The sequence below is a fragment of the Zingiber officinale genome, chromosome 7A (assembly GCF_018446385.1).
Source record: "Zingiber officinale cultivar Zhangliang chromosome 7A, Zo_v1.1, whole genome shotgun sequence".
NCBI lineage: Eukaryota > Viridiplantae > Streptophyta > Magnoliopsida > Zingiberales > Zingiberaceae > Zingiber > Zingiber officinale.
In genome coordinates, this window is record NC_055998.1 from 133618113 (window position 1) to 133644280 (window position 26168).

General features: G+C 39.1%; 1 protein-coding gene across 1 annotated transcript; it reads left to right on the plus strand.

Annotated features, from left to right (window-relative positions):
• The first annotated feature begins 24367 nt into the window (after positions 1 to 24367).
• LOC122002675 (abscisic stress-ripening protein 5-like) lies at positions 24368 to 25113 on the plus strand. Its single transcript, XM_042557942.1, has 2 exons — positions 24368 to 24671; positions 24749 to 25113. The coding sequence occupies exons 1-2, from the start codon at positions 24429 to 24431 to the stop codon at positions 24929 to 24931; spliced, it is 426 nt and encodes a 141-aa protein (XP_042413876.1). The 5' UTR covers positions 24368 to 24428; the 3' UTR covers positions 24932 to 25113.
• The last annotated feature ends 1055 nt before the right edge of the window (positions 25114 to 26168 follow it).

The following is a 26168-nucleotide window of genomic DNA, read 5'->3' on the forward strand; positions in this document are numbered from 1 at the left end:
AGAAGAATCTCCGATCTAGGTCGAACCTTTTGATATTGCTCATGCTTATGATCTCACTAATTGGCGTGGATATTATGGGTGAAATAAATGTTTTGTATCCTGTGTGACATATAATTCATCCAAACGAGAAATTGACCAAGGCGAATAAATTTTTTGTATCATGTGAGGTATATAATTCATCCGAATGAGAAATTGACCCGAGCGGAATTATAAACAAGACACGCTGGAGTTGCTTCACTTGGAGCTTAAGTGGTCATTCTGAGTTTAAGAAGAGTCTAAGAATGTGAGAACATGCTCGCCTATAACCTATCCCGGTGTACGAGAGTTTGAGAGATATATAAGCACAAGAGCTTGCGATATATAATTCATCCAAACGAGAAATTGACCCGAGCGAAATTATAAACAAGATATGTCGAAGTTGCTTCACTTGGAGCTTAAGTGGTCATTCTGAGTTTAAGAAGAGTATAAGGGCGCGAGAACATGCTCGCCTATAACCCATCTCGGTGTACGAGAATTTGAGAGATATATAAATGCAAGAGCATGCTTGCTTATAACCTGGCCCGGTGCACGGGAGTCTAGAACATATTTAGTGTGAGAGAATGCTTGCTTATAACCCGACCTAGTGCACATGATTCCGGAACACATGTATAAGCACGAGGGCATGCTCGCTTATAACCCGACCTGGTACACGGGAGTCTGGGACACATGTATAAGCATGAGGGCATGCTCGCTTATAACCCGGTCTGGTGCACGAGAGTCTAGAATACACGTAGAAGCTCGAGGGTATGCTTACTTATAACTTGACCTAGTGCACGAGAGTCTGGGGCGCATGTATAGTGCGAGGGCATGCACACTTATGACTCGGTCTAGTGCACAGGAGTCTAAGACTAAGCGTGAGAGCATGCTTGCTTATAAACCAACCTGGTGCTCTGAAGTCTGGGGCTTTTTTATAGACGCGAGAGCATGCTCGTTTATAACTCAACCTAGTAATCGGGGGGCTGGGACTTTTTTATAGGCGTGAGAGCATTCTCGCTTGTAACCCAGCCTGGTGCTTGGGAATCTAGGATCTTTTATAGGCGCAAGAGCATGCTCGCTTTTAACCCGACCTAGTGCTCAAGAGTTTGGGACTTTGTTATAAGCGCAAAAGCATGCTCGCTTATAACCCAACCTGATGCTCGGGAGTCTTAGACTTTTTATACGTGTGAGAGCATGCTCGCTTATAACCCAACCTATTGCTCGGAAGTCTGGGACTTGAGTAATTTTTATATTGAATTTGCATGCATTCTCATTAAGCGTAAAAATATAACATAATACATAAGCTAATTATAGGCGTACTTTCACGCCCTATAGGGCTATCGATGATTCATACTTCAACGCCACTCTAACCTTTTTCCTTTTATACCCTCAAGGCAGTAGGATCCGGAGGTAAACTTCTGCACCACTTTATAAGGTACCCCCATTGTGGCTCCAGCTTGTTGACGTCTCCAACTGGCTTAATCTACTTCCAGACCCAATCTCCCACCTGAAAGAATCTTAGGATAACCCTTTTATTATAGTTTTCCTTCATTCTTTGGCGGTAAGACATTAGCGGAGTTATTGCCTTGTCTTTGATTTCTTCTATTAAGTCAAGCTCTATAAGGCACCAGCCATTTTTGTCCTCATGATATAGCCATTGTCGATCGGATTTGACACCAACTTCGACCGAGACGACTGCTTCATCACCATAGACAAAATTAAAGGAGTTATACATGTTGCTTCACGAGGAGTAGTGCGGTAAGCCTATAACATGTTGTTGGTGTGGTTAGCACTAACGATCTAACTCAAGTTTTGATGAATGATAAATCAGGTTAAGTTAGGTTTGTCGTTATCTAACACTCTGATCGAGTGTACATGCTAAGTCCAGACAGGTCGACGGGCTGACCGGATGTCAGGCACGAAGTCCAAGCGGGTCAACGGGCTGACCGGACACTTGGCACGAAGTCCAGCTAGGTCGATGGGCTGATCGGATAGCCGGCGAGAAGTCTAAGCGAGTCGACGGGCTGACCGGATGCTTGGCGAGAAGTCCAGCTAGGTCGACGGGCTGACTGGATAGTTAGCGAGAAGTCCAGACGGGTCAAAGGGCTGACCGGACGTCTGGCAGGTGAGTAAAGGTAAGTCACTGGAAGGGAGTGACTGTGAGGACGCGTTCCCGGGAAGGGAACATTAGGCGTCGATCCGGCTTAGATCCATTTCGGATATCTAAGTCGAGATCGTGACTAGATTCCGGTCTCGGAAAGACAGAATCTAAGTCATACTCTTGATATTGAATTTATAAACTGTGCTAACACTTTGTTTTGCAGGAAATATATTATATATTTGCCTCGGACTAACCTTGTCTTGCAGGAGAAGGAATCTCTGGAGAAAGGTGGTTCGGGTGCTCGGAGGGGATCCGGGCGCCCGGAATAGGTCCGGGCGCCCCGGGAGGTAATTTTTATCCTGATCGCGTCGTCGCCACGTGGAGCTCGCTGGTTAGACCTGCCATGTCTCACCAGGGCACCCGGAAGGGATCCGGGGTGCCCCGAGCCTCATATAAAAGGAGGGTTAGAGGTGGAGCCTAAGAACAACAACTGACAAGAAGATCTTCTACTGCTTGCTCTGCTGCTCTGCACTCCTGCGACGCTAACGAAGCTCCGCAACGCACTTTTTCCTTTTCGATTTATTCCTTTGTCAATATTACTTTTATTTTCATTAGCATTTTCTGTACTTAGTTTGTAATAATTTTTGAACTGCTAGTTATTGCCCACCGAAAGCACTCAACGAGTGCGGGCCTTGGAGTAGGAGTCGACACAGGCTTCGAACCAAGTAAAATTGGTCTGTGTTAGCATTGCTTACTTTTTCCGCTGCGCTTACGTTTATCGACGAATTTTATTTTAATCGATATTCACCCCCCCCCCTCTATCGAAACATCACGATCCAACACATGTTAGATAATTTATCGACCTGACTCCCTCCAACATGATAGAGCTTAGTCTTGAGTCCTCTAACGATCTCTCTGTTGGTAACTTTTGCTTGCCCATTGCTTTGTGGATAAGCTACTGATGGAAAAGTTTGCGTGATGCAATAGCCGACGCACCACTCTCAAAGTTTCCTCCCTTGAAACTGCCTTCCATTTTCTAAAATGAGCTTATATTGAACCCTGAACCGACACAAAATATTCCGCCATAAGAATTTGATGACCATCCTCTAGGTTATTTTGGTCAGTGGTTCGGCCTCTATCCACTTGAAAAAATAATCTACTACTACCAAGAGGAACCTTTTCTGAGCCGATGCCATTGAGAACAGTCCCACAATGTCTATGCCCCATTTGTCGAATGAGCATGAAACCATAGAAGTCTTTAGTAACTCGGTGAGGCGGTGCAAGATATTCTGATATTTTTAAGTTGACACCAAACGAGTTTTATCAATCTACAAGGTAGGCCAAAAATACCCAACCAGCACTATTTTTCGAGCAAGTGAGCACCCGCCGGGTGACTTTCACAAAACCCTTGATGTACTTCTTGCAAGATATATTGTATGTCCTCGGGACTGACACGTTTGAGTAGAGGTTGAGAAAAAGCTCGCTTGTAAAGATTATCTCCTATCAAGGTGAATCACCCTGCTCTTTTCTTTAACATCCTGGCTTACTCCCAGTCTTCGGGTAAGAAGTCGTTCTGAAAAAATGAAATCAATAACATCCTCCAGTCATCTTGTAGTTCTGTCTCAACCTGCTTCTCAATGTGTGTGATCAGTAATGTATGTTCCATGAGCTTATCCAAAATTCATGGGACTATGACAGAGACCAATTTAGCTAACTTATCTACTGTTTGATTCTCTGCATGAGGAATTTTCTGTATAATTAATTCTTGAAATTCAGCCTTCAACTTGTCGAATGCCTCTACATATAACTTGAGCTGCTCATTGTTAATCTCAAAATTGTCAGACAACTGTTGCGCGACTAACTAAAAATTTGAATAGAGTAAAACTTGGGCGGCATCTACGTGTCGGGCGGCCTGTAGTCCGACTATTAATGTCTTACATTCCACTTCGTTGTTAATAGCTCGATAGTCTAACCACACGGATAACTGTATTCTATCCTCCCTCAATGATATCATAAGAAATGTCTATCTCACTGCCCTGCCGAGTGGATGATCCACACTTAAGACCTAGGCTTTGATGACCTCTCAGGGTTGGTACGGTATATTATACCCACTAAGCTCTGTGATCCACTTAATCAACTTCCTAGAGACTTTTGGATTGATAAGTACTCGACCCAAAGTGTTGTTAGAAAGTGCTACGATGTGTGAAAAAGGAAATAAGGACGTAACCTCCGAGCATCTAAGACCAGTCTATATGCTAATTTCTAGAGCGCAGTGTACCGACACTTGACTTCTTTTAATAAATGGCTTATAAAGTATTCAAACTTTTGATCTTTTCCCCCCTGCCCCCCCCCCCCCCCCCCAATACTGACTCGACTGCATGTTCATTGGCTGACAAATACACCCATAAAGGTTCGCCCGTCACTGGCTTAGCTAGTCTAGGTAGAACAGACAAGTAATTTTTTTAATTCCTCGAAAGCTTTATCACAATCAACATCCCATTGAAATTTGATCACTCGATGAAGGATCTTGAAAAAAGACAAGCTTCGATCGGCCGATCGAGAGATGAAGTGAGATAGGGCTGTGATCCGGTCGGTCAGTCGTTGTGCTTACTTCAAATTGTGTGGGGGAGTCATGTCTTGGAGGGCTTGCATGTTTCTTGGGTTGGCTTCTATCCCTCGCTCTGTCATAATATATTTAAGGGGCCGCCCACTTTTTGCCCCAACAAACATTTGCTAGAGTCGAGCTTCAATCTGCACTGCCTTAGAGTCTAGCAGGTTTCTTCTATATCTATACATTGATCTGATGTACGGAGAGATTTGATAAGGATGTCATCCACATAAACTTCCGTATTTTGCCCGATCTATTTTCAAAACACTTTGTTTATAAGCCGTTGGTAAGTTGCCCTTGCATTATTTAGTCCGAACAACATAACATTATAACAATAAGCGTCTTCAACAATTATAAAGCTTACCTTTTCTTGGTCGTTCTTGGCTAGCGGCACCTGGCGATACACTTGATAGGCGTCCAACATACAAATTAACTCACGGCCGGAGGTTGAATCTACTACCTATTAATCCTTGGCAAGGGATAGTAATCCTTGGGACATGCTTTGTTGAGGTCCCTGAAATCGATGCAGACACTCTATTTGTTTCCTGGCTTGGATACTAGGACAACATTGACCAGCCAACTCGAGAAATGCACCTCTCGAATGTAGCCGACCTCTAATAACTTGTCCACCTCTGTTCAAATGATTTTATTCTAGTCAGCCTCAAAATCTCTCTTCCTCTACTTGACCAGACGAGTGTCCGGGAAGATATGGGGTACATGCTCTATGACCATGGGCGAAACGCCTGTAATCTCTTTGGGCTCTCAAGCAAAAACATCATTGTTATGTGTCAAACATGCAATAAGCTCTTCTTTAAGTTTCAAGGGCAGGTCGGTGACTACTTGAGTAGTGGCTTCCAGCCGGCTTGGTTAAATTTGGACTTCCTCCCTTTCTTCATATACTAGGGTGGGCGGTGCTTCCCGGATGGTGTTGACTTCTATTCTTTGGCTTTTCCGGGCAGCATTGACCTCTATCTTAACGATTTCTACGTAGCACTTTTGTGCTACCAGTTGATTCCCCTTAACCTCTCCCACCTGGTCGTCCACAGGGAATTTTATTTTTTAGTAGAAGGTTGAGGCAACTGGCTAAAATACATTTAGGATCGGCTAACCCAAAATGACGTTGTAGGCCGAGGGTGGGTTCACTACTATGAAAGTCGATCGATGCGTCCTCATTAGGGGCTTCTCCCCTATGGATACGACTAACTTTATTTGACTGAGCGACTGAATCACATTGCCTGTGAAGACATACATAGGTATATATTATATTTTTTAAAAATTCCTAATTTATTAGGTAATACCAAATTTAAAAAGATTTCAAAATTCTTTAAAAATGTAGATTTGAGATATTGTGAATTAAATTATAGAAATTATATTTTCTGATAATTTTAGATTTATTTATAATTTTTTGGATTTATTAAAATATTCTATTTTTTGAATGTTTCCTAAATTTTTAGGAAATACAAAATTTAGAAAGATTTAGAAAATCATAAAAAAATTAAATTTGAATTATTCTTTAATAAGAAATATTAATTATTTATTTTCTAAATTATTAGGAAATTAATTTGAAAATTTATTTATAAAATAATTAAATATTCTTGATTGATAGAAAAATTTTAGATGAAATATGTTAATTAAATTTGGATTATGTACTTCGTTGTCATCCCCTCCTCATCGTCAATATCAACGACAGGAAGGTACACCTATAAGAGACTATTGAGGCACCGATCGCCATCAAAGACGCTCCCGTGTCAAGGAGATCGAGCTCAAGCCCCCGTTTGAGTTCGACGGGAATAACCCCAAACACGACATGAAGAAATTGTAATAAAGCCACTCGGGGTGATATTAGTATGATCGTCGGACGACCGATTAATGGGGACTCCAACTGAATGAAAAAGTCGCATGCCCACAGGTTGAAAATCCACTTAGTCAAATGTAGCCAGGAAAAGACACAAGGGCATGAAATTATCTTCGGTCCCAAAGATTTAGAGGGGGTGGAAATCTCCCATGATGACATTTTGATAATTAAGGTTATTATAGCCAATTATAACATTCATCACACTTTTATTGACATAGGTAACTCGATCAACATTATTTTCAAGCAAGAGTTCGAGCAGTCACAGATAGAGCCGAGCAAGCTTCAACTCTCTTAAAATTCTAATTTTTTTTAGAAATAATAATTTTTAAATTAATAAAATATTTATAAATTTTATTTTCTAAAATTATTTCAAAAAATTTTCAAAAGTGAAATTTCCTAACAATTTAAGAAACTTCCAAAAATAGAAAATTTTTAACAATTCAAGAAAAAATCTAAAAAATAATTACAACACTAATTATGAACTGTAAAAATAATTTTATGATCATGTTGAAGTATGATCGGGCTCTGATACCACTGTTGGGATATGCCCGATGCGGTGTGTGTTAAAAACGTATTTCAATAATATGCATAGCGGAAGACTTAACGATAAATAATTAATTTATTACATCACACACACTACACGCATGAAAAATATAATCGTGCAGACAAGATCATAAAACCAAATGAAATCGAATAACAATTATTTCAGGTATACCTTATGAATGACCTATAATGAGAAGGGTATTAACCTTTTGCGACGTTATCAAACCTCACATCTATTTGTATCTATGTTGATCTTTTCAAGACAAGAACAAGCTTCACCTTCGGAAGGTACTAGCCACAAGCAAAAAGAGAAGGATCAAGAAGAGGAAGAAGAAGCAAAAGGAAGATCTTCTTCCCTTGGGTGGCTCACGACAACAAGAGGAGAACCTCTTGTTATGGCCTACGACGAGAAAGAGGGGAAGGGAGAGAGAGAGGTATTGAGTTTAAGTTTCCAAAACTTAATCAAGCATATAATGAATTGTTTATTAATTTTTTCTTAACTATATCAATATATAGTTCTCTTTAATGAGTTGGATTAGAAAACTCAAATCCAACCTATTATGCCTTAACTAAAAATTAACCCATTAACCTCTTGGTTTGGTTTACAACTAAATCAAGTTGGTTCATGGTTAAACTAAATTGGTTCATGACTAAATTAAAAAGGTCCAATTCTTTCATAAGAAATGTGGCTCATCCGAGCTTTCATTTTGATAAATATTTCTAAATTTATCTTATGTATGGTCCAACCAAATATTTATCTCTTGATATGAGAATCCTATTCTCTAACTTGTTTTACACCTTTTAAAGACTCGTAGTGAGTGTGACCTAATAGGTTATTGATTTATCTTGGTCGTCCATAATTAAGTAATTAATTTTAGAACATTATAGGTGACACTTAATAGTACATCACGATCCCCAATTAATCGAAAAATCACAATTGATCTCAAAACAAATTCTGAACCTTTCAGCAGTTACATTAAGTCATGCCTCGTTCCTTTCACTCGTCTTATACCCACTTGGTTCAAGACATGGTCTGTGTGTCTGCCCCCACTAGACTGACTACGTCACACCTAGCCCAAGTAATATTTCCTCATTTTGTGGATTCAAATTACTAATGCATGTGTACCAAAATCTCATACTCTTAACATGTGATGCTTTGATCAAACACTTTGAGTAATAATCCTAACGAGTGGTCAAGGGTATACGTCTCCTTGCAAGGAGCGGTGAATCCTCTATGGACTATCCAGACACCTTGCGACACTTTGACTTATACCCAATCATCTCGGTTCCATACCTTCAAGAGATGTTTGTTTAAGATGTCAAAGTATAAGTCTTCATGACCAAGATGACTTATATATCTCAAGTCGAAGGAAACTTGCACCTGAGCTATAGTAAAAACTTCACAGACATATCCATATATGTAGAGAATCATATGAAGTCTTACAGCAAGTCACTCCAATGAACTAGTTACCATTACTAGCATCCACGTTTAACTATCGATATCCCAATATCTCCAGCTAGTAAGAAAAAAACTGTATGACTGAACCAAGGAGTATAACTCATGGTAGTCTTACAGAATTGATGATATCCAAATACTCCAATTCGATAACTAGGAAAATTATAATACGTCCATAATTGCACATGCAAAGATAATCACAAGTTGTGATCCAATCACAAATTCTCTCATTCTATGAATTGTATTGTGGACATTCAGTAAATGAGTTTAAGACTATTTAAACATATAATATGTACTCAAATAGTGAATCAATATTTATCACATAAATAGTAAAACCATAAGGCAATTGCTTTAGGACATCCCTCAAAATCTAACCTTCCGTATATTGATGGAGGAGGGCGCATTTTCAAACTTCAGGAGGTGGTCCTTATTAGGACCAAAAGATTTTAGATATCTCCATAATGGTATGATATTGTCTACTTTAGGACTAAGTCCTCTTAGTTTTCCTCTTGGGCTATATTCAAAAGACCTCATACCAATTGAGATATCTTTTTCTTATAAATCCATGATCTTTCCCTTATGTTTTCAATATGGAACTATGTTTACAACCTTGCAACCCTAATAATCCCCCATCAAACAAAGGATCACAGGATCCTCCTTAAGTATTGGGTCACTCTTGACCTTCTTAGGGTCTCCCCTTGAGCATCATGTCACTCTTGACCAGCTCAGGGCCTCCCATACTTCGTTCAAGGTTTCACCTACATATTTCGATCTTGGATCATGGTTCTGGCTTTTGCTTCTTCTGACGGTTAGTCCGATGAAGAGCGATCTTGCTCTAATATCACTTGTTGAATCGTAGAAATGCTAGAGTAGGGGTGATCAACATAATAAAGAAAATAAAAATAATGCTAACAAAACTAAGTTTTACTTGGTTTGGAGTCAATGATGACTCCTACTCTAAGGCCCGCAATTGTTGATTACTTAATTGGGCAATCATTATCAGTTCGAATAATGACTTACAAAGATTGAGTACAAGAACTAAAATTAATTGTTACCGATAAACAGAAAGGAAATTAAAATCTTTCATTCTTTAACTTTGGAGCAGCTTTCAGTGTTGTCGGAGCCTTTTCAAAATAGCACGCAAGAATAAAACTTGTAGCAGATGTTATATAGAAGCTGCTGATCAAAAGTCTTTATATAGGTCTATTCCGAGCATCTAAAGTCTCTCCTGGACGCCTGGACCGTGCTAACATGACGAGCTCTCGTCAAAACTTGATTCGTCAAGTTTATCCACTTTTGGGCACCTAGATCGTTGACGTGAGCTCGGCCAGTCGTCACACTCGAACTCTGCTTCTAGATGAAATGTGTGGTCTGGGAGCTTGGTCCAACTCTGGGCACCCGGACCGCCAGAGTGCCTTGTTAAGCACCTGGCCAAGCGAGTTAGTTGGAGCACCCGGACCAGCTTCGGGCGCTCGCTGTCCAGGTGGACATATCCTTTTCGAGCGCTCGGACTCCCTTTTTCATACTTCTCTTTCCTATGAAAAAGAGTTAGTCCAGGCAAATAAAAAATATGTTTATCATGCAAAATAAAGTTAGCACAACATAATAATATAGGAGTTGTAATTATATCTTGTCTCCCCAACTAGGATCTAGTCAAGGTCTCAGCTTAGGTTTTCCAAATGGACCTAAGCTGGACCGACGCCTACAGTTCCCTCAACCGGGAACATGTCCTCACTGGATCTCTCCTCTAGTCGCTTACCTCCACTTACCAACTGCAATCGCTTGACTTTGTCTATGACCCACCAGGTCTTTCCGCCAATTGTCAGGTCCCGCAGACCCAACTAGACTTCGATTGGTTGTCAGGTAATGCAGACCCAACCAGACTTCCCGTCAGATATCGGGTCTTGCGGACCTATCTAGACTTCGCACCAGTTATCAGATCCCGCAGACCTAGTTAAATTTCAGCCTAGTGTCAGATCCTTCAGACTCGTCAATTCCTGTATACTTGGTAAAGTAATTAGATCACAAAATACTCTAACTTTAAACCACTTGTCATTCAGCAAAACCTGAGTTAGATCATTACTGCAAATTGCACCAACAGTCCTCAAGATCAGTTGTTCTCGAATACTCACCTATGTTGGTGCGGGAAGCATCCGATGATCGAACCTAAGTTTTGATAATAGCAAAGGATTCAAAGTTAAGGTGCTTTGTTTTCTGACAGCGTTTGCTGAGTGTTTCAGGAAAGCCCTAACTGCGGTTAGGCAAGGTAAAACCCTAGGGGGTGGTAACCCTAGGTCATAGGGGGTGGTAACCCTATGCGGAAAGCCTTGGCAGGTCGATGGCTTCAGGCAAAAGTCCTAGGGGGTGGTAACCCTAGGTGGAAAGTCCTGGTGTCGTGAACCAGGTGAAAGTCTGAACTGGCCGGTGAAGCGGATGTTCAGCAGAAAGTCCGGGAGCATCGAGTGCCGAGCAAAAGTCCAGTCGATCTGGAGGATCGTACTGGCAACAGGTAAATCTCCTGAGTGGAGTAGGACGCGTTCCCCGTAGAGGGAACAGTAGGCGTCGGGTCGACCTAGGGTTTCCGGCAGGAAATCCGAAGTCAGACCCGGACAGTCCGGAGACTGTCATAATTTCATATTCATACTATTATTTTGTGTTAACTTTGTGTTGCAGGTATTTTTGGATTAACATACTTGCAGGTACCAAAAACACAAAGAAGAACTCGGATGAACAGTGTCCGAGGCCGCGCATGGAGACTGGAGGCGCCTAGAAAGGAGTCCAAGGCGCCTTGGCCCGGAGGTTGAAGGCGCCTTGGATAGGCTGAAGGCGCCTTGAACCAGATAGAGTTCGACCAGGTCCGTGCTGATCCACGCGGGTGACTCGGCTCGTTCAAGGCGCCTTGATGAACAGTTAAGGCGCCTTGAACACCCTTTATAAGGGATCTCGAGCAGTAGCACCAGAACAACTTCCAAGCTTCCATTCTGCTGTGTTCTGCTCAAGTGCTGCTTCCGAAGTGCTGTTGCAACATTCCGACGACCCGAAGCTCAGATTCCCTTTCTACTACTGTTGTCGGTATAATTTTAATTGCAGTTACATTTTTGTAATTAATCTGTAATATTCATACGAAATTATAGTTGTTGCCCACGGAAAGCGATCAAGGATCGCGGGCCTTCGAGTAGGAGTCGACCTAGGCTCCGAACGAAGTAAACCACTGTGTTCTTGTGTTTGTTTCCTTTATTCCGCTGCTTTAATTACTCTACGAACGTTTTACGATTCCGAAAATCAAACGAAATAGCCGCGAGCGCTATCCACCCCCCCCTCTAGCGCGTCTCGATCCAACAATTGGTATCAGAGCGGGGTCGTTTTGAATTGGTGCAACCACCTTTCAAAACCAATTTTTCGCAGTTTTTTTTTGTGTTTTCGGAGTCGAATTAGAATTTAGCCTTATAGCTATATTCTAATTTTTTTTCCCTCGAATCAACTTTTGCTCGAAGTAGGTGCAACACCACTCGAGTTCGTCTTTATTATTCTTTATTCCAGCACTACTAATCCAAGACTCAGTCTTGGAACATATTTTGTTGTTTTCTTTTGTTACATATTATAAATGGCCCAACAAGAGGGTTTCAGCACTGTACGTCCCCCGCTATTCTCCGGAGAGGATTTTGGCTACTGGAAGGGAAGAATGGAAACGTATCTAAAGATACAATTCGAAACGTGGATGATCATAAAGACGGGACTGAAACTGCCAATCGATGACGACGGCAAATCTACACCCTGCGAGAAGTGGGACGCTTCTTTAATAAAAAAGGTTGAAGCCGACGCCAAAGCTACCTGCACCCTCCAGTGTGGTCTTACCAAGGAAGAACTCAACAGAGTTGGCCCGTTCTCCTCTGCAAAGGAGCTATGGGAAAAGCTTATCGAACTCCACGAAGGCACTGACGACACCAAGGTAAGTAAAAGAGATCTTTTACTTAATAAATTATATAATCTAAAAATGCAGGAAGGCGAAACGGCGAGTTCTCTTCACGCGAGAATACAAGACATCCTTAACTCTCTTCACGGAATTGGCCAGAAGATAGAAAATCGGGACATAATAAGGTATGCCCTAAACTCGTTTCCAAGCAATACATTGTGGACATCAATGGTAGATGCCTACAAAGTTTCCAAGGATTTATCCTCTTTAAAACTAGATGAACTTTTTAGTGAATTTGAACTTCATGAGCAGACTAATGCACAGCCTACCGAGAAAGGTATTGCGTTGGTTGTAGGTACAAGCCGAACCCGGGAACCGAGACCACGACGGAGAACCGAACCAGCATCGGAAGCTGAACCAGACTCTGACGATGAAGAAGGTGACATTACAACCGAACTGGTAAACCTCGTGAAGAAGCTCTACAAGACGAAAGGATTCGACAAAAGAGATCTGAAGAAGGCAGTAAAATCAAAGGAAGGCCCACAAAATACAAAGATGAAGTTTGAAGTTACATGCTACGGGTGTAACCAAAAAGGGCACATCAAATCCAACTGCCCTAACTTGAAGGAGGTCAAAAAGCAAAGAAGGAAAAAGGTCCTTAAGGCAACATGGGACGAATCTTCATCGGAGGACGACGACGACGAGCTCGAACAAACGAGTCTACTCGCATTAATGGCTCGGGACCAAGTCGTTGAATATGGATGCGAGAGCGAGTCTGAGGCAGAGTCCGAGCAAAGCCACGGATCCGTATCCGTTTCCGAAGGACCAGACCCCGCTGTAAGTATCTCCCGGTTGAACATTTTAGTTAGCTATTTATTGCGCAAATTAGCTAAGTCAAACCTGAAAGTTAAGTCACTTCTAAAGGAAGTAAGTGTCCTTAAAGAAGTGGCTGACACCAAACCCGCACCTAACCAGAGTCAGACTGAATTTCCAACTCAAGTTCAAAAACTTGAGGAAGAAAATTCAACTCTAAGAAATCAGGTTAAAGATTTAGAAAATACCTTAGAACGGTTCACTTTGGGCTCCAAGAATTTGGACCTGATTCTTGGGACACAAAGAGCCGTCTACAACAGAACTGGGCTGGGATACAAAAGTAAATATAGATCTTATTTATCACTAATAAACAAACAAAGTAGTAAATCAGTCCAAGCATGGGTCTCCAAGTCTAACTTGGTCAATCAAGTTGGACTTGGCCAATACTGGGTTCCGAAGGATCAAATATACTACCTCGATAGACCATATCAAGGCCATGATCCAGGGGGAGCAAAAAGAAAAACAATCCTTAAAAATTAAATTCAAAATTCTAAATTGAAATTAAAAATTAAAATCAAAATTCCAAATTGAAATTAAAAATTAAATTCAAAATTCCAAATTGAAAATTAAATTCAAAATTCAAAATTGAAATTAAAAAATTAAATTCAAAATTCAAAATTCAATTAAAACTCAAAATGAACCTAATTTAACCAACTAAATTACCCGGCAGGGTAACTGAACCTAATCTACCCGAAATGGGTAAAACAAGAGTAGATCACCCGGCAGGGTAATTAAGGTTAGATTAAAACGGACTAAGGTTAACTTGAACCACAGTACTGGTGAAGTTTTTGGATGATAGTACGTTAGGGAAGCTTGGGCATCGCATGTCTAGGAAGATATGGCTTCGACCTGGTGCATTTGGCCAAGTGGAATTGACCGAAGCTACCCTTAAATGGATCCTAACTAGTTAGACCAAGGTTTAGTACTAAGCTCAATGGGTAGGACTATTTGGAAAACCTCGAAGGCATGGTTACTTTAATGAGTTCCTTGTGACTCACCATAGCCCAGAAGTTTATCCAAAGAATGCTTACTTGTTGAACCCAAAGCTAAACCTGAATCTAACACAAAGTTAACCCAAACCTTAAAATTCATCTCACAACAATTATAGGATTCCCTGATTGAAAATCTAGGTCGGGTGAGATGATTAAGAAATTTAAAATTAAAATTCAAAATTATTTTAAACTTAAATTTCAAAATTATTTTAAACTTAAATTTCAAAATTATTTTAAAAACTTAAATTTCAAAATTATTTTAAAAACTTAAATTTCAAAATTATTTTAAACTTAAATTTCAAAATTATTTTAAAACTTAAATTTTAAAATTATTTTAAACTTAAATTTCAAAATTATTTTAAACTTAAAATTATTTTAAAAACTTAAATTTCAAAATTATTTTAAAACTAAATCTCGAAATTATTTTAAAAAACTTAAATTTCAAAATTATTTTTTCAAAATTATTTTAAAAAATTATTTTAAAAAACTTAAAATTATTTTAAACTTAAATTTCAAAATTATTTTAAAAAACTTAAATTTCAAAATTATTTTAAAACTAAATCTCGAAATTATTTTAAAAAACGTAAATTTCAAAATTATTTTAAAACTAAATCTCGAAATTATTTTAAAAAAAAACTTAAATTTCAAAATTATGTTAAAAATTATTTTAAAAACTTAAAATTCAAAATTATTTTAAACTTAAATTTCAAAACTTAAATTTCAAAATTATTTAAAAAAAAAAAACTTAAATTTCAAAATTATTTTAAAACTAAATCTCGAAATTATTTTAAAAACTTAAATTTCAAAATTATTTTAAACTTAAATTCCAAAATTATTTTAAAAACTTAAACTTCAAAATTATTTTAAACTTAAATTTCAAAACTTAAATTTCAAAATTATTTTAAAAATTTAAATTTCAAAATTATTTTAAAACTAAATCTCGAAATTAAACTAAATTTCAAAATTATTCAAAACACTTTAAAAAATTTATCTCTAACAAGTTTACTTCAATTTAACTATCATGAAATCCATTAAAACAATTCAACCACTTACTATGTAGGAATTGGATCAATGGATGCTGGATAGTGGCTGCTCCAAACACATGACTGGAGATAAATTGAAGTTTACTAAACTAACGTACAAGAACTTAGGATCAGTTGCATTCGGTAACGAAGGTCAACTTAAGGTAATCGGAAGAGGTAATATTGAACTCAACTCCGATTTTATTATTCGAAAAGTCCCGTTAGTTGAAAATTTCAAGTTTAATTTATTAAGTATAAGTCAATTGTGTGATAGCGGATACTTAGTAACTTTTGACAAAACCAGGTGTTTAGTTAAAAACATTGAAAATCCTGAAATCTTACTTAAGGGACTTAGGATAAATAATATGTATTCAATTAATCTACCGACATCCTCAAAAAAGTGTTTTCTGACACAAGAAGAGGAAACTGATTTGTGGCACAGAAGATTGTGTCACACTCACACTAGACTCATTTCAAAAATGAGTCATAATGGTTTAGTTAAAGGTTTACCAAAACTAAAATTCATTGAAAATTCTATCTGTCAACAAGGAAAACAAACTAAGTCAACACACAAATCAACAAATCTTGAAAGAACCAGCTCCTTACTTGAGCTCCTTCACCTTGACTTATTTGATTCACATGGAGCTAAGTCACTAAGCAAGAACCAGTATTGCTTAGTAATAATCGATGACTACTCTAGATTTTCATGGGTAAAATTCCTAAAAACTAAAGATGAAACCTATGAAATATTTAGTAACTTTTGTAAATTAATAGAAAATGAAAAAGATACTAAAATTAAAAGAATAAGAAGTGATCACGGAGGGGAATTTGAAAATCATAAATTTACCCAATTTTGTAAAATAAATGGATATCAACATGAATTTTCATGTCCTAGAACCCCCCAACAAAATGGTCTGGTGGAACGTAAAAATAGAACTCTACAAGAAGCCGCAAGAATTAAATGAATATAATTTAAATCACCAATTTTGGGTGAAGCAATAAATACTGCAAATCATATTCAAAACGAATCTTGATCAACAAATTTCACAAGAAAACCCTTGATGAACTATATTATCATAAAATTCCTAACTTAAATTATTTAAAAGTATTTGGATGTAAAGTTCACATTTTAAATACTAAAGATTATTTAAGAAAATTCACACCCAAATCTAACAAAGGAATATTTTTAGGATACTCCTCAAACAGTCGAGCCTATAGAGTCTACAATCAAAAAACCCTAAAAGTTGAAGAAACAACTAATTTAATATTTGATGAAGAATATAATCTACCAAATATAAATGAGAATGTTGAAGTTGACCCAAGAAATATAGAAGATGATGAAATTCAACCAAATCTTAATATACCAGAGGAACCAGCCCCTGACCCACTTATCAGACCAACTAGGGTCAGTACCTCTCACCCATCTGATCAAATTTTGGGTGATCCAAATCTAGGGGTAAGAACTAGATCCTCCTATAGAATTCACAGTCAGATTGCCCTAATTTCTAAAATCGAACCAAAAACAATAGAAGAAGCACTACCTGACCCGGACTGGATCATAGCTATGCAGGAAGAGTTAGCCCAATTTGAGAGAAATCAAGTCTGGGAACTTGTATCTAAACCCTCAAATAAGTCAATAATCGATACAAAATGGGTATTTAGAAACAAGCTAGATGATCAAGGCGAAATAATTAGAAATAAGGCTAGGCTTGTAGCTAAAGGATTCAGCCAAGTTGAAGGTTTGGACTATGATGAAACCTATGCCCCAGTAGCTAGACTCGAATCTATTAGAATGTTGTTAGCCTATGCAGCAAACAAAGGATTTAAACTATACCAAATGGATGTCAAGTCAGCATTCTTAAATGGATTTATTAAGGAGGAAGTATATGTAAGCCAACCCCCAGGATTTGAGGACTTAGGATATCCTAATCATGTATTTAGGTTAAAAAAGGCCTTGTACGGACTTAAACAAGCCCCTAGGGCATGGTATGAACGATTGTCAAATCACTTAATATCCAAAGGTTTCAACCAAGGTCAAATAGATCCAACTCTATTTGTAAAAACTGTAGACAAAGACATCTTCATAGCTCAAATCTATGTTGATGATATAATTTTTGGATCAAATAACTCTAAATTTTTAAAAGAATTTATTAAATTAATGGAAAATGAATTCGAAATGAGTATGGTTGGTGAACTTAATTTTTTCTTAGGCTTACAAATAAAACAAACTAAAGATGGAATATATATTTATCAAACTAAATATGCAAAGGAATTAATTAAAAAATTCTGCATGGAAAATTCAAAAATAATAAATACACCAATGGCAACCAACATTAACATAGACTCTGACCCTGAAGGAAAACCAGTAGATCCAAAGTACTATAGGAGTGCCATAGGAAGCTTGCTTTACCTAACTGCAAGCCGACCCGACATATTATTTGCAGCTGGTATGTGCGCAAGATACCAATCTTGTGCAAAAGAGTCACATTTAACCTATGTTAAAAGAATACTTAGGTACATTAAAGGTACTCTAAATATAGGACTCTGGTACCCTAGAACTTGCACCTTTGACCTTCTTGGCTATTCTGACTCAGATTACGCCAGATGCAAGATAGATAGAAAAAGCACAAGTGGTAGTTGTCAATTTCTAGGACAATGCCTAGTAAGTTGGTCAAGTAGAAAGCAACACTGTGTTGCTCTATCTACCACTGAAGCTGAATATATAGCCTTAGGTGAATGCACATCTCAATTGCTTTGGATGATGCACACTCTTAAAGACTATCAACTGAACTATCATAACACAAAAATCTCAATTGATAATATAAGTTCCATAAATTTAACAAAAAACTCAATTCATCACTCAAGGACTAAACATATAGAAGTGAAGCACCATTTTGTAAGGGATCATGTAGCTAAGGGTGATATTATACTCAACTATGTTGAGTCAAAATCAAATCTAGCTGACATCTTCACAAAACACTTACCTGAACTTGAGTTCAGCTCACTTAGAAGACAAATAGGAATGTGTTGGGTAGAATAGACAATGTTTTTTTTGGTTATCATTTGCTTTTAAAATTCTAGGAAAAACAGTTTTCAAAACTCCAATTTTGTTAGATTTTTAAAATTTGGATTTAGCTTAGGTTTTCCCCTAGATATCATGTACCCCTAGATTAAAGCCAGAGCATCTCACAATCACCTAGGTATACCTTGCTTGTGTCTTGAAAAACTTAGAAAGGCGTGAGATGCATAGGGTATTGCCTGGACTCAAGAATGCTTATATCTGTGCATCAATATGAGTCTGGGCGTTAAATATGCAATAAACATTAATCAAGTTAAGTTCTCCAGCTCTAGTCAACTCTAACTGGACCAAATGGACTTAATTTGACTAACCATGTGAAAGCTACTGCCCTCTAGGCAATCAGCAAGTAGCTAAAGGTTAGACAATTGGGAAAAGTGTGTTTCAATTTTTTTTAAGCATGATTGTACTTTAAGGTTCTAATCAAATTACTTTACCTGATTATTTCAAGGCTCTGATACTTAATCAAATTAAACTCAGTAATTTAATTTGACTCATGCTTGGACTAGAAAACAAACTACTACTACTCCCTGTGAACCAAAACTATATATTTTTTAATATCAAAGTTCCTTCAAAATGCATATTCAAAACTTAATTACAGTTTTTTTAAAACTTGCCCATGTAATTAAGTATTCAAATATTTTCAAAACTAGTCAACTTTTCATAACGTTTTAAAGTTTTCAAGTGACCTCATATCTTACAACTTCTAAGCAAATTCCTTTATTGAAAATTCAAATACTCATATTTTCAAACTCAGTTAATTTTAAAGACTATTTTAACTAGACTCAGTTAGATTGTACTCTAAACTTAGCTATTTGGCAAAATATTTTCTCAATACAAATCATTTCGAAGCTAAATATATAGCTAAGTATTTTCAAATTTGGCAATCTAAGAAGAAAATTCATTGTTATCCATCTTTGAAAATATTCCTTCAGAAAAAATACAAATCTACTTTCAAACTGGTTTATTTTTGATATATGGCAAAGGGGGAGAGTAGGTAAATTAACGTTAAAAGAAAATTCAAAATATTTAATAAAAGGAGGGCTTTTATTAAGGGGGAGTCTAATATTACCAAGTTAAAAGTTTCCAGCTTAACTGTTATTGCATTTGAAGTTTATTTACTTAAACTTGGTTAACTTTATGCATATGTTGTTTTTTTTCTCTTAACTTTGAATTACGTATTGCCATAATCAAAAAGGGGGAGATTGTTGGTGCGGGAAGCATCCGACGATCGAACCTAAGTTTTGATAATGACAAAGGATTCAAAGTTAAGGTGCTTTGTTTTCTGACAGCGTTTCAGGAAAGCCCTAACTGCGGTTAGGCAAGGTAAAACCCTAGGGGTGGTAACCCTAGGTCATAGGGGTGGTAACCCTATGCGAAAGCCTTGGCGGTCGATGGCTTCAGGCAAAAGTCCTAGGGGTGGTAACCCTAGGAAAGTCCCGGTGTCGCGAACCGGTGAAAGTCCGAATGGGCGGATGTTCACAGAAGTCCGGAGCATCGAGTGCGAGTAAAAGTCCATCGATCCGGAGGATCGCATCGCAATGTAAATCTCCGAGTGGAGTAGGACGCGTTCCCGTAGAGGGAATAGGCGTCGGGTCGACCTAGGGTTTCCAGAAATCGAAGTCTCGGACAGTCCGGTCACTGTCATAATTTCATATTCATACTATTATTTTGTGTTAACTTTGTGTTGCAGGTATTTTTGGATTAACATACTTGCAGGTACCAAAAACACAAAGAAGAACTCGGATGAACAGTGTCCGAGGCGCCTCCATGGAGCTTGGAGGCGCCTCGGGTGCGAGCCAGGAAAAGGCCAGCGCAGCAAACTGGAGGCGCCTTGAAAGGAGTTCAAGGCGCCTTGGACCGGAGGTTGAAGGCGCCTTGGATAGGCTGAAGACGCCTTCAGCGCCTTGATGAGCTTAAGGCGCCTTGAACACCCTTTATAAGGGGTCTCGAGCAGTAGCACCAGAACAACAACTTCCAAGCTTCCATTCTGCTGTGTTCTGCTCAAGTGCTGCTTCCGAAGTGCTGTTGCAACATTCCGACGACCCGAAGCTCAGATTCCCTTTCTACTACTGTTGTCGGTATAATTTTAATTGCAGTTACATTTTTGTAATTAATCTGTAATATTCATACGAAATTATAGTTGTTGCCCACGGAAAGCGATCAAGGATCGCGGGCCTTCGAGTAGGAGTCGACCTAGGCTCCGAACGAAGTAAACCACTGTGTTCTTGTGTTTGTTTCCTTTATTCCGCTGCTTTAATTACTCTACGAACGTTTTACGATTCCGATAATCGAACGAAATAGCCGCGAGTGCTATTCACCCCCCCCTCTAGCGCGTCTCGATCCAACAACCTATTGCCAGAGTACGATAATATTTTGGCAGTTTGTTTCTAGCACCTCCCGAGAGAATGAGATGCTAATTCATTCAGTTGAGCTGTAAATTACCGGGGCTTTTCCTTTGCGCCCCTCTTGGACAGGTGCTTCTCCGGAAGATTCTTGAAGTAGTCTTTCTTAGCCTATGTACTCGAGTGGCGTGCAAAAGAGTGTTCGATAGCGCACAATTGGTGAGTGAGGTGCAGGAGGCAGATGGGCTAACAGAACATAAGGAGGGTCCAAACCAGTCACCGGGGGAATGGGCTAACGTTCCGCCTATCCTCCTTCCCAAGATCCTCTTTCCCTCTAAGGTGTCGTTGTCGACGTGATGGGATTGGATGGTAAAGTACCACCAGTAGTTGCTTGTTGTTGTTGCTACACTAGTTTTTTTGCCTGAGCATTGATGAACATCTCCAGCTCCTATGGAGTCAATGTGGCAGTGATGAGTCGTCCAACTTCTTCCATCTCTAAGCTTCAGATTCAGCCAAAAATTTCCACAAACAGTGCCAAATATAATTCTATCTAAAAGTTGGAGATGGCGAGCTGGGTAGGTCGCTATGGCATTTACCGGATGAAGACCTCCGTATTGGATCGAAGACTCTTGAATGATGTGCTAAGCTCCCTGCACACACTCAAGCGAGCTAACAAAACATAAGCGTCCAAAAACCAAGGGGTCTTTGGCGAAGACCCTCAGATGATCAAGTCAATGTATTGCCAGAGCGGGAAGTAGAACAGTAGTAATGAACAACAGGATGAGCGCTTAGTGCAATGAAGTGTGCATACTTTGCCATCGGAGAGGACCCCTGTTTATATATCACCTCTATAACCTCCGCAATCATGAAATGACAGAGAATGTCGGGTGTCAGAAGTTATTGAGCAACAGAGTATATACACCCTGGAAGGTGTATAGCCAGTCCGAAAATCTTTTGCTACCTATGTGCACCCTTTTTGTAACTAACACCATTAAGGAGGTGGTTGAAATATTATACTGTCATAATGTATCAACTGAGGCGAAGCATAATTGTCTCTGAGGAAGGTTCCCCAGATCTACATCATCTTAGAAGAATATTCGTTGACAGACGATCGTTATTCTCTGACAAGTTATTATGATTCTTTGACAATGTTGTTCTCTTAGTATATCTCGACCGGGCGTTGACCTGCCTGGGCGAATAATGCATGGAACCTTGAGTTTTATAAGGTTGGTCTGCACTCTGCATTGCTTTGATATACATGTGTGATAATGCTGAAGATCTGAGTGAAATATCATCCGATTCTTAGAGTCACTCGAATATATGCTGAGCGTCTGGAGATCTGAGTGGAATACTGACCAGTTCTTAGGTCGCTCGAATATATGCTGGGCATCTGTAGATCTGAGTGAAATATCATTCGGTTCTTAGTGTCACTCGAATATATGCTGGGCATCTAGAGATCTAAGTAAAATACTGTCCGATTCTTATGGTATCTCAAATATACATTGGGCGTCCCCATCACTAGGGACCGGTCCCTAATTACTGAAGTAATATCTCAAACTATTCAGATCCAGTCGGGTCATTAATTGTACTTGGGACTGGGATACTCGTTCCTCAGGCAGGACCGGTCATCCTTGAATTGAAGGCCTTAGTATTGAATGAGAGGCTGAGCTCTACTCAAGGATAACTCCTTGACCATCACCTTTTCTTAACTTAGACCTCTTCTTCATCTTAATTTCACCTTCTATTTCAGTTTGAGATTCCTATTTAACACCTCATATCAATCAGATAGACTTCAACTCATATATATATTTTTTTTCTTTTTCAGTTTCTCTTTCGTTCGTTCGTTCTTATATTGTTGGTATTCTTATAAAAAAAAAAGGAGGTTTTCTATAATGTTTCTTTACATCTTAAATGAGAATTACTTTTAGTAAGATTTTTGAGTGACTTGTAAACTGAGAAGTCCAATATGATCGTCTACATCATATTACACATACTAGTAACATAAAAGAGCCTCACTAATATATTCAATCAGGGGGTAGTCAGGATTTAAAATTACCTGATGATGTTGGTGTTCCGACGACAAAGATTGCGATCGAATCATGATGGCAACGCGGAGTCGACGTCGCTCGTGACAGGGAGAGCATCGATGACAAAACTATCAGCGGAGATCACAATGAATATGATATCGTGATAGTCAGGGAGGAAGATAGTGACGACAAGGGCACAATTACAGTTGCGACAATATCCCACATATATAGCGAGCTAATAAAGAGAAGGTTTACTGCGGCTGTGCTAGTCAAGTTGTTGCTAGACGCATACGAGGAGGGACAAGGAAGACAGTGACACTGACTACTTGTGCGATAGATAGAGTAGTATATATAGGGAGGTGAAACAACAAATAAGAAAAAAAATTAGATTTAATTAAAATTTTTGATAATTTAATAGGAAAAAATTAAGGACTGAAACAAAATTACTATAAATTATATGCATTTAAATAAAATAAAGGTGGAGCTGAAATAAAATTTTATTAGTAAATTTTTAATAATAGATGGGCTTAAGTCCACCCTAACTCAAGGTGACTCGCTCCTGCATCCAATAGTACTTGTATCGATCCATTTATAAATTATTTCTTACCTACTTTGATTATTCTAATTAATTTTTACTTATTTAATGTTTATGAAGGTATTTTAAGAACGGTGGAACGGCCGATAGTTATGAATCTAAGAATACTGGGTTGGGTTGCTAGACGCCTAGATTGTTTATTGTAAATATTTTTAAATTTATTTTAATAAGAAATTAAAAATTTATAAATTTATCATCTTAAAATTAATTAAAATAAGTTAATATTTAATGTCAATTTAAAGAAACATATTTTAATGTTGTATAATATAATATTAACTTTATAGAAAAAGGGGCACAACATGCAAGTAAGGCAGGCATCTTGTGTTGCTTACGCCAATTAAGATCCGTTTTGGATCAAATTAAGTAAACAATAAATCTCGCGGCAACCGAAAGGTAGCAAAGTGGACGGCCGATATAAGACCTAATCACGAAACGAACCGTCAAGATGGGAGAGAAAAGAATATGCCCGCCAAAGTCCTCCCTGGCCCACGATGCCCTCGCCCTTATCCTATTCCTTGCCGACACAGAGCGGGGTCCACCAGACACGCACATGCCTCACCGGCCACTCCTCCCTGCGTGGTCGCCATCTCCCTCCTCGTTCTGCCCGGCTAAACCCGATATCCTACGACGACGCGATTCTCTACCCGCACCCGAAAGCAGTGCGGGCCCGTCTCGCCCTTTCCGTGAGAACACTCGCACGCGATTGCTCGGTCAGTTGTTGGGTAGTCACGAATCACAAACCGCGTAACCGACGCTGTCGTACTAACCAAGCATCTCATCCCTTGATTCGATAGTCAAAAATAACTGAACGGCGGAGATCAGATTATCAAATGTGAGAGGCAGCCGTTCCATTGACTGCGATAATAATTAATGTTTTCTCGAGCGAGGATCACCGTCCACCTGCTCGAATCAAACGGCTCTCCTCGCTCCCGTAACGGTATATATGGAGCTCATCCCTGCAGTTCCCCTCCATCACAAACACATCGAGCACGAGAAGGCGCTGAAGGATGAGCGACGAGAAGCACCACCACCACCACCTCTTTCATCACCACAAGGAGGAAGAGCAGCCGGCCGAGGAAGTTTACTACTCGCAGCAGCCCGTCGAGGAAGTCGTCTACTCGGAGACCACCGTGATCGCCGACGACTCCGCATCCGACGACTACGAGAAGTACCAGAAGGAGGAGAAGCAGCACAAGCACAAACAGCACCTCGGAGAGGCCGGCGCTATTGCCGCCGGCGCCTTCGCTTTGGTAATTGATTAACTCGATCTTGATGCGTTAATCGATGTTATTACGGATGAACTGATCGTGTGGTAATTGTGGTGAAGTATGAGAAGCATGAGGCGAAGAAGGACCCGGAGCACGCGCACAGGCACAAGATAGTGGAGGAAGTGGCGGCGGCGGTGGCGGTGGGCAGCGGGGGCTTCGCCTTCCACGAGCACCACGAGAAGAAGGAAGCCAAGGAGGACGCTGAGGAAGCGAGCGGGAAGAAGCACCACCATCTCTTCTGAAATCTTAATTCTACGAGCTGGTTGGTGGCTGTCGCCTGTTGTGTGTCGTCGGAGTTGCATACAGTGCTTTTGATATATATCTGCTTTCTGCTTTCTGTGGTTTCTGTTTTCTGAGGATTTCAGTTGTGGTGGAATAATAAATAAAGGTTTTTCTATGGATAAATAAATGTGGTTAAATGGTTTGATGTGATTCAAAAATAAATTTAAACTGCAAGATGGCTTGAAGTCATTGTCCAAACGCAATGTAACTAAAAAAAATAAAAACCGCAATTTAGGAAAAGGGACGCCCAACTTTTTTTAATTGATGCATGTTATATTTTGGTAATTAGGTCTTTTCATTCTGCCCCTTCGTTCAATCGTATGCCCATCTCAATATTGCTCTCTACTCATGGATAAATGTCTCTCGCCTATCCATTTTTATTCCAATTTATTATTAAAAGTACTAAGAAAGATTGAATTTATTTTTCAAAATATTTAAGAAAGATCGAAAATAATAATAGATAGATGATATATTTAAATTTCTTGGCAATTCATAATTGATCTGAATTTAAATGGATACAATTGAGTCTCTTCAGATAGTGTTTAAAAAAAAATAAATTTTGAATAAATTGATAAATAATAATAATAATAAATATTTAGGGTGCGTTTGGTTTGCACGTTTTTCATTTTCATTTTTTGAAAAACGCACGTTTCTCTTCCCTCTACGTACTTCGCCATCGTCCAAATCGACTTTGAAGTCGACCTGCTTGTAAGTAGTCGATGGAAGCATTATCGACTGCCTCAAACAATTTTTCTATTTGTTTTCTTCCTTTCCGGCGCACCTCATGCTTCACCGGATAACACTCGTTGTTTCCCATCACGAGCAACCGGAGAAAAAATCTTCGCCTGTAGCCCGCCGCCATGAGACGACGACTCCGCCATGAGTCGACGTCGAAGCAAAGGCTGCAAGCGGTTGCTGTTCCATTCCAGCCGTTCTGATTCATTCTTTTGCCATTATAACGCCGGAGAACGACATTTCAGAAGACTCTTAGCTTCGCATGAAATGCATGCTGAGAGGTTGACGCATGCCGCCGAGAGGTTGAACAAGGACAGGACCTTTAAGATTAAAGAAATAATCAAAATCAAATAGCAAAAAGAAAAATGACTTATTTGTAAAAAATTAAAGCGATTTGAAATGATTTCAAGGATGAGGAGAAGACTTGGCCTATGATTAGAAATGTTCTTCTATAGCGCACCA